Source organism: Dendrobium catenatum, unplaced genomic scaffold, assembly GCF_001605985.2.
Source record: "Dendrobium catenatum unplaced genomic scaffold, ASM160598v2 fragScaff_scaffold_674, whole genome shotgun sequence".
Classification (NCBI taxonomy): Eukaryota; Viridiplantae; Streptophyta; class Magnoliopsida; order Asparagales; family Orchidaceae; genus Dendrobium; species Dendrobium catenatum.
This window is the reverse complement of record NW_021319136.1, coordinates 80847-90621: the sequence shown is the minus strand read 5'-3', so window position 1 is coordinate 90621 and position 9775 is coordinate 80847. Positions and strand designations below refer to the sequence as shown.

General features: G+C 35.1%; 1 protein-coding gene across 1 annotated transcript; it reads left to right on the top strand.

Moving 5' to 3' along the window:
• Positions 1 to 8467: 8467 nt before the first annotated feature.
• LOC110114581 lies at positions 8468 to 9096 on the top strand. Its single transcript, XM_020847507.2, has 2 exons — positions 8468 to 8754; positions 8955 to 9096. The coding sequence occupies exons 1-2, from the start codon at positions 8493 to 8495 to the stop codon at positions 9032 to 9034; spliced, it is 342 nt and encodes a 113-aa protein (XP_020703166.1). The 5' UTR covers positions 8468 to 8492; the 3' UTR covers positions 9035 to 9096.
• Positions 9097 to 9775: the final 679 nt, after the last annotated feature.

Here is a 9775-nt window from a genome sequence, read left to right as displayed (position 1 = left end):
ATTGATTTATTGATTTCCGATTGATTTATTGATATTGATGGATTTATCGAATTGATTTACTATCGTACGGATTCATTGATTTCATTCATTGATCATTGAGCATTGATACGATTGATTATTGATTATTGACATTAATATGGACATGGACGACATAGATTCATAGACTCATTGATATCATTGATTCTGCATTGATTTGACTTGCTGCTATTGATTTATCGTATTGCTTTTCCGATTGGATTTATCGTATTGCTTTTCCGATTGATTTTCTCGACTTGATTGATTTGACGGATTTATTGATTTTATTGATTTATTGTATTGCTTTTTCGATTGATATTATCGACTTGATTGATTCATAGATACCGGCACCAATATTGATATGGATTCTGCGTATTGATTCATAGAGATTGACACTGATATTGATATAGATTGTAGTGATTGATAGATACCGACATCGATATTGATATGGATATGATATGGACATATAGATATTATTGATACGATAGATCCTGACATGATATTGATACATTGATACATTGATTCGTCGTATCGATTATCGATTGATTGATTGAATGGATTGTTGCCGTATGGATTTGATTTATCGTAGAATAGATTTCTTTATGGAGTTGATTGTATTGATTTCTATTGACCTGATGATTTCATTGTATAGATTTGTTTTCAATTGCTAGGTTGATTCGTATAGTTAATACGATTGTTCTATGGATTTCCCTGCTGATAGATATAATTGGCTGGAAAGTGCTCTATTGATTGAGATGATTTCCTCCTATGTAAATCGTATTGAATAATTGGATTGACTGATTTGCAAGAGTACGTTCTGACACGAGTCCCTTATTGAATTAATTGATGCTATTGATTGCTATTAATTGATACATACATTCTATTGATTAGATATGTGATATAGATTCGACGAATTGACTAGACGATACGTTTGATTGAACTGATAATATTGATTGATAGACACTGCTACTATGGATAGATAGTGATTCGAAGCACTCACTGATTTGATTGTTGTGGCGTATTGATTTATTGAGTTTGATTTATCGATGTTTTACCGTTGTATTGATAATTGACTATTGACTTCCGTACTGCATTGACTACTGATTTGATTTCCGCTGTATGGACTTGATTTCATTGACTTTGGATTTCCGCATTGCATAGATTCATTGACCATTGATTGACTTGATTTTATTGACCTGCATATTGATAGCATCGCCGTGCTTTAATTTCAGTTGTAGGCTTTGGTGACCTGCTGGGCTTTGTAAGCTCATTATATGTGGTTTAAATTTTCAGGTCCGAGCAAGGCAACTGGAATGGAGTTCGATCAGAATGTCAGACGAATCCTTTCACTATTGATTCTGGGGCATCACACCGTACCACCGCCGCAGTTTCGCCGCACTACCATCTCAAGGCCCGACGTTTAGGCCGGATGTTCAGGCCCGACGTTCAGGCCCGACGTTCTACTGAATGTCCGACATTCAGGCCCGACGTTCTGCTAAAGACCCGACGTCCCGCTTAAGGCCCGACATTCAGACCCCAGTCTCCTGCCAACTGCGGTCTTCTCGACCTCCATTTCCTACTATGGTCCTTCCGACCTCCATCAACATACAACGGTCTTTCAGACCCCAGTCTCCTGACGACTACGGTCTTCCCGACCTCCGTCGCCTACTATTGTCATTCCGACCTCCATTAACAGACAACGGTCTTTCTGACCCCAGTCTCTTGCCGACTACGGTCCTTCCGACCAAACGAACATGTATATGTAACTCCTACCATGTAATGCAATCTATATGATGTACATTTGTTACATCAATCCAAGGCGCCCTTCTCCGAAGGAAGGGTCTCATTTGTAATCGACTACAAATACTAGTGGATTCATTCAAACTGGGCCAGGCCCCGTGGTTTTTCCCCCTTTCAGGGGTTTTTCACATAAAAAACTCTGGTGTCTCTTATGAATGCTACACCCTCTCACTTATCTAATTGTGTGCTGGATCTTCGTACAATGCTAATATATTAAACTATATTTCTCTAACGCCGCGAATACTCCAGGACGCAACAATGGTGAACAGGGTTTGTGATTTAGAATAATATTGACTGCAGAAAAAAATTATTACCTCGATTAAAATACAAGTTATTACTTATACTCTGTCTAATAAAAAGTGTGTTGAAGAAGGAAAATGCATGATAACTCATTTTTTATTAGTTTGCATCCTACAAAGACTATATGCCCCATGACCTCAGTGTTAGCGAAGATGTGCCTACGCCGCCTGCCTAGGGTTTTCGGGGGTTTCATCTTCTCGGTCTGCGTTTGCTCAGTCATCTCTTCCCTTTCCTTGTGATTTTCGGCTGAATGGCTGTTAATCGTGTGGTCGACCCTGGTTTTTTGGAAGGGAAATTTAAATCGCGTTCTTTTCGTGATGCTTTATCCGGGGATTCGCACTCTTCGGAGTTCCCCGACCTTAAAATTTCTTATTGTCATGGATTACCTGCTTTATGGATTTCTGATGAAGAAATGATGGCTTTAGTTGTACCATTTGAGTTTGCGTTGGTTGGCAAGTTTCCTGGTAGGCGGCTCTCGTTGGATGCTATCCGCAAGTTTTTCTTTCAACTTAAGTTTTGTGGTGATTTTTCTGTCACTTTGCTTAATTCCAAAAATGTTTTGATTAAACTTATGAATGATCTTGACTATTGCCGTGTTTTCTCGCACCGTTCTTACTTCGTTGGCAACTGTTATATGAAGTTGGTTAAATGGACTCACCTATTAGATGTTGACATGGATTCTCCTACTATACCCATTTGGGTATCCTTTCCTCATCTTCGTCCACACTTATTTTCTCCTAGAATTTTACATGGGCTTGGTTCGTTGTTTGGACGGCCGTTGCAGACGGATAATGCCACATCCAATGGTTTGAGGCCCTCTGTTGCCCGTGTGCTGGTATAATTAGATGTTACAAAGAAGTATGTTGATCAAGTTTGGGTTGGCTCGGAAACTATGGGATTCATGCAACGTGTTGACTTGGAGGAATTTCCTCATTATTGTAATCACTGTAAACTTCTTGGTCATTCTAAAGCTGAATTCCATATCTTAAACCCTTCATTAACTCGTGATTTTAATGTTGTTGGTTTAGAGGTGAATGAGGGTGTTAATAATGGAATTTATGTGGAGCCTATTCTTTCGGGTGGAAACCCTGTTGTTGTTGATGATTGTGCTTTAATTTCGTCTCAGCCTTTGAGTCATCTGGTGGCTGATATTGGGGATGCTAATTCCCCTTTAGTTGGAAAGGATTCTGTTAATCTACCTGAGGCTGTGGTTTCTGCTCCGCTCCCTCTCTTAAAATAGTGGACCCTCTGTTGATTAATTGTAATATTGATAAAGATGTTTTGTTAATTTGTGAGCAAGGTGCTTTGTCTCCTTTGCGTAATTTTGTTGAGGAACCGAATGAGTTTGAATTTATAAGTGGTGGTGGATTTGGTACTGCGATTACCACTTTGGTGGCTAGGGGAAGCTTCATGATGATAATGTGATGGAGGAGGCAGGGCCTGTTTTGGCTTTAACTGATAATGCGGTGCAGGAGACTAGTGCGGAGGAAGTTGTTGTTTCGGGTCATAATGATGCTGATGTGGTTGGTCAAGTATATGAAGTGCCCCTTACTGTCATGTCCCCCAAAGGTTTAAACTCCCTTTTTGTCTCTAATTTGGGAACAACATGTTCTGGGCAATCGGTTTGGCATGATGGATACCATTCATCTTCTGGTGAGGGGTGTGAAGATTTTGAGGAAGTTGACTCTATTCAGGAGTTGTATGGATTAGATATTTGCAAGGTTTCCGAAAAAGTTTTTTCACGTGGAATTAAACGTTGTAGGAGAAAATCTAGAAGATAATTTTAATCTTTTTATCTTGGTTTGGTGATGGGTGGACTGTTAGCAAGGTTGGTGGCTGTTGCAAGTTTTCTTTCTTTGCTTGCTGTCTTATTTGTCCTTATAGGTTTCAGTTGCTATTGGTGGCTTATTTGCTCGGTGCTTTTCAGCTTTCTGTAGAGGTCGGCTCGTTTGTTTGTGGCCTTTGTTTCCTATTATTGGTTTTTTATTTTGAGCTTTGTATGGTTTGCTTAATGTATCTTAGTTTTGGTTTTCATGACCCATAGGTTTTGTTTCAAGTGCTGTACCTTTAGAGGGCTTGAATTCCTTAAGGACTTGTATTGCTGTTTTAAATTAACGCATAGGCCCATGCCGCGGGGTTTTTATTAAAAAAATAAATGCCCCATGACCTCTTTGGAAAATCGGGTATCTAAGAGACGAGAGAGAAATAAACCTAAAAAGAGAGTAAGAAAGAGAGGATGTTTAGTGAAGCATTATCTTCCTCTCATATTGTGTATTTGTGTATTGTTCTTCTATTAATCAAATGCATGAATGTGTGTTGCACAAAATGAGCCCACTCTATTTACACATGCTCAAAGTGTCCATAGGATCTTCCTTACAATTTCCTCTCGATGCATGGTAATGGATCAGTGCCTCTCCTCAGCATGATTTGAGGCTTTGATGCTCATCATTGCCTCATGTTCCGAGATATTGAGTGGCTGTGAACTTCTTATAAAACTTTTTTTTATAAGAAAAATTGATATAAACTCAATGATTTTAAATAGGGGTTGAGGCATGTATAAAGAAGATTCTACTTAATTTTAATTTAATAAAATGTTTTTTTTTTTTATTGATGCAATCACTTGGTTAATAAATGCTTTTAAAGCTTATACGTTTTGATGATTTTTGAATAAAAATTTTGTATCTTTGAGGCTCAATATTTCTGACTTTTAACCTTTAAAAGTATCTCAAGAATTGAAGAAACAAGTACCTTCTCAGACTCTTATCCTTTTAAAATTTTTAAGGAATTAAATAAATATATGCCTTGAGAAGTTTTTAGCTATTGAGATTTTAAGAGAATAAAAGAGGTATATACTTTTAGATGATAATTCCTTTTTGAGATTTTTAGAAAACCAAAAAAAAACTTATACCTCTAGAGGCTTTTAGCCTTTTGAGATTTTTAGGCTTTTAACCTTGTATCATTTGAAGCTTTTAATATATTGAGATTATATATATATATATATATAATCCATATAAGGCTCGAACTTATTAGATTTTTTTGAAAAGTAAAGAGCCTTTTAATCACCTGCTTCCATATAGTCTTTCTAGTAAGGACATATCCATTACTAGCTTACCATGGAGGGTATCTCATAGGCATGCCTTCCAAAGGTTATGAAAGGAGAGACCCTATATCACTTTAATAAATTTTTGGAAAATTGAATCAATCAGAGAAGAAGATTCTTGAAAACTTTGACATGATGATAAATTAAATCATATCCATTGTAGAAAATTCATCCTAAATAATGTCGAAGCTCATCTCTTATAATTTCATAAGGGACATCAGTAATGTGAGATTGATTTAAGTTCTCCAACACTATCAAAGTATTAGGAGTAGGCTAGGTCACTACAAATAGGATCGATGTGATGAAATGGTACGGTCCAATAAACTTTGATGAGATTATGGCAGAGGGAAATCACTGGCATGATGATTATGGTGATCATGAATTGATTATTGTTAATTTTGTGGTTGGAGAACTCCACATGTCTTGATGGTGTTAATTGTTGTCTTGCCTCCTCTCTGTGTTAAAAGAATTTAAGATTATCTCCTTCATCTTGCACATACGATCCTATAAAGTGAGGCTAGGTTAATCTTTACTAGTTAGATTATGATGTCATTAATTTAAGGATTTTTATCAACCATTAAAAAAGTGTTTCTATATGCTAGTAATGATTTTCATAGGCATCACCAAATTATTTTGTGCTACAAAATTTAAGATGTTAGATAAAGAGTTTTATGCCCAAACTTTATACAAAGATCTAGCACATACTCGTATAAAAGAGAATAAATGAATGAGACGCTAGAGTTTTTTAGTGAAAAAAATAGTAAATGAAAAAAATTATATGGTATGTCCCAGTTGAAATAATTTGCTATATACTTAAAATTACATAATTCTACTCTTATCAAAAAGTGGAGAAGACTATATTGCAAGAGGAGGAATGATTTCTTGATTTCTTATATTTATAGTAGAGATTATGGAGAAGTAATGGAGGGAATGTGATGACATATGAATGATAGCCCTCATAAAGAGGGTTGGATGATGGTTGCCAGCTGAGGAGTGTCGAATTACGGTGGTAGGACGATCATAGCCAAACAATGTTAGTCAGGCAATGTAAGTTAAATGAAAATAGTTGGATGATGACTATCTAATGATGATAGTTTGACAATGACTGTGGCTAGTGGTGATCATTTGTGTTGAAAATAGGGTAGAGCTCTTGAGTTTTTCTAATCTTCAAGCTATCTCTAATATCAAGTCTAAGGCTCCTTTATATGAAGAATGTGGATCTTTTTAGGATATTTGAAAGTGGTGTTTTAATAAATTTGGTCAAAATCTTATAACACTCCAAACTATTATTAAATCTTTTGATTATATATCATTTATTTAGCATTTGAATACCATTAGTACCCTGAAATTAAATAGTATTAGGTTCATTGAATTTATTATGTTGATCCCCTCGATTTGACTACAATATTTAGGATTTCAAGATTGATCCTTCAATTAATATTTTAAAATTTTTAATCACACATCATGCACTTGATTTAGGCTTATTTTAACTCAAATCGGACTACCTTTAGGTTGTTAGGTTCATTTTATTAAGAAGTTTACCTCAACTTTATTTCTATTGAAATATGAGTTTGAATAATTTTGAATTTAATTTTAATAATTTTCAATTCAAATATTCACTCGAGAAAATTGGGTAGCTTATATATATATATATATATATATATACATGCTTCCTAACATTTGATTTGTAGGATTGAGTCTTTTTTTTCCTTTTAAATGTAATTTATAGATATTTAGGAAGTCGTATATGCCTTTGGAATACAGCAACAAGAACAATGAACCAAAAGGATGAACCCCAAATTAAAGCCCTAGATGCATTAGAAATCAAAACTTGAACATCCACAGGCTGAGTTTGTAATTTCAACTAGGTTGTATAAGACAAGCAACTCAAATACTATTTTTCTTTATTTACTAATTGTAATAATAAAAGAAATGTACTATTATTCTATGGTTTATTCTTATACATTATTTACTATTTTTAATAATAAAAGGCATGTACTATTATTTTATGGTTTATTCTTATACATTTGATTGCTTGTTTATTTTGAGTGCGCATTAAAAATGTGTATTTTTTTTCTAAGTTTCTACTCTTGATTTGCTTGGTCTGGTCTAAACGTTTTACGTGGTAGGTTCTTACAAAAAAATAATTTTTCACTAATTAAAATGTAAAGAATCTAAAATCAAGCATATGATTATGTTTATTTAAATAAAAAATTACATTGCTTATCCAAAAATAAGTAATCTTTTTCAAAATTTAAAAAAATTAACTCAAAGATTCTTTATGAATATTTAGGCTTCGTTTGGGACAGCTTTCTTCCTGCTTCTTAAAGCGGATTTTTAGTACAAAAATTTTAATTTTGTACTAAAAAGCCGTTTTAAGAAGCAGCAAGAAGCCGTCCCAAACGAAGCCTTAGTCTGCAATTCAATGTTTAACCGATCTTTTATCCAAAAGGGCGTTCTTTCAAATCAATATCAAAACTCGTGTACAATGCTGATGAATAAAAAAATTGCATTGAGTTAGCATGTGTATATCTATACAGTTAGACATCTTATAGCTTAAGTGGCTAAGCTATAAGTCTTATTTTCTAATATCAAAATAACCAAACATACTTAGCATATGCATTGAAACCAAAATTGCATGATTTTAAAAGCATTTAGGCAGGTTTAGTTGGTCGTCCTTTTCAGGAAGAATTATAGGTTTACAGGGGTTTTCCACATAAAAAACTCTGGTGTCTCTTATGAATGTTTCACCCCCTCTCTTATCTGTTTGTGTGCTGGATCTTCGTACAATGCTAAGACGTTAAACCATATATTTCTTTACCGCCGCGAATATTCCAGGACGCAACAATTATGTAGCTCATTTTGATCTGTTACTCGGAGCTTTAGCTATCAAATAAACAGTTTTGAGTTTGAGTCTTACTTATGTGATGTATTTGATGAGTTTATCTCAATTGATTTAAATATTCAATATATATATATATATATATATATATATATATATTCATTTATGATATTTTTTTTCTGTATATAAAAATGGATGTCATAATTAAAATAAATAATTTCCAACTCATCAGATTTACCAAATTGGCTTATCCAATTCTTATTGTGAATCAATAATCTCCGATCCAGGACCAGAATATTTCATATTAAAAAATAAATTAAAATAAACAAAAAATTAGCCCTTCATAACGCTTCTGTCGGCTCCAAGGCGAGAATATACTACAGCTGTCAGGTTCCACTCTTCATCTCCGTCACTCTTCATCTCTCCGCTTTAGAAATGCAGAGGCAATCACTCGGATCGCCGAGCTCCAAACTCGAAATCCATGGCGGTAGCAGAGTCGTCAATAAAGAAGAGAAGCGGAAGAGCGGATTCTCGCCTGCGGCAGATTCGACGGCATCTACTTCCGCGGAAGATATCAAGACGGAGAAGCCGATCCGTCCGAACATGAAATCCGAGAGATCCATCCACCTCGTCCCCATCCTCATCCTCCTCTGCTTTACGATCCTCTATCTATTTTCCCACGAACCCTCCACCGAAGGTAAATCATAACCGAGTCTTGTAATTTCTTTCTATTGCTTATTCTCACATCGCTCAATGACTTACGCTCGCCAGAGTTGTCGAGTTTCGGTGTATTCTCAAGACTGTTTAATCACAGAGGTAGAATGCGGTTCTTAATCCATTCGATTGTTCAATTAATCTCAAGATCTCAGCCTATTCTTGAAATTTATTCATCTTTAGATTCGAACGCAGGCGTGTGGAGTCATCGCGCGCTGAAGGAAGACGGAAGAACTCGCCATCGTAGAATGGGACCTCCATAGGATAACTATAATCACCGACGGCGGTGGACAACGGAACATCAACCGAGCACGCCGGCGAAGTTTCCGGCGGATTTCAATTAGCGAGATTCGTGACCTCTTCTTCCTATTTGTGCTGGTGGATTTTCTATCTTAAATTTTTTTTGGAGGATTTTCATCTCTTCATTTATCGTCAAGAAATTGTTTGAAAAGAACTATACAGTGGAATTACATGGTTTCTAATTCTTATTTGATTTAGTTCTTTCCGTTAGCTCTTTTTAGCTAAAGTGCGCGGCGCTCGTTTCCAGGTTAAATGAGCGCCGCATGTAATGCCATCCAGCTGTAAAGTAGATCTGTCGCATGACTGCTCGCTGCAATCGTTAATTATTACCATTTCTTTAATTAATATTTTTTTTTTATTTGTAAAAAATTTGGGCGTAGCCCGTATTTTGAGAAAATGAAAACAGGTTACAGGTGTAATACATTTTATATTCCCAAACAAAAAATAGTACTTTTTATTGTAATTTATATTTAATAATTATATTTTATATTCATTAAACCTAATAAAAAATAAATTAAAATTAAATTCCTAGTTTCCAGCTTTTTCTGATATGACAGATTTATAAAAAAAAGGGCTTGAAATCACTCTGTCCATATTTTGTTGCAGTAAGATTTACGAAGAAAATATATTTTAATTATTTAGTTTTTTTCTTAATGATGTGAGAGAATCAAAGAGTATTCTGACTGAGTATTTCAAACTGAAAA

Coding starts and splice junctions, on each gene's coding strand:
- LOC110114581 (XM_020847507.2), top strand. CDS start 8,493: ATGCAGAGGCAATCACTCGGATCGCCGAGCTCCAAACTCGAAATCCAT. Junction 8,755..8,954: donor CCACGAACCCTCCACCGAAG/GTAAATCATAAC, acceptor ATTCATCTTTAG/ATTCGAACGCAGGCGTGTGG.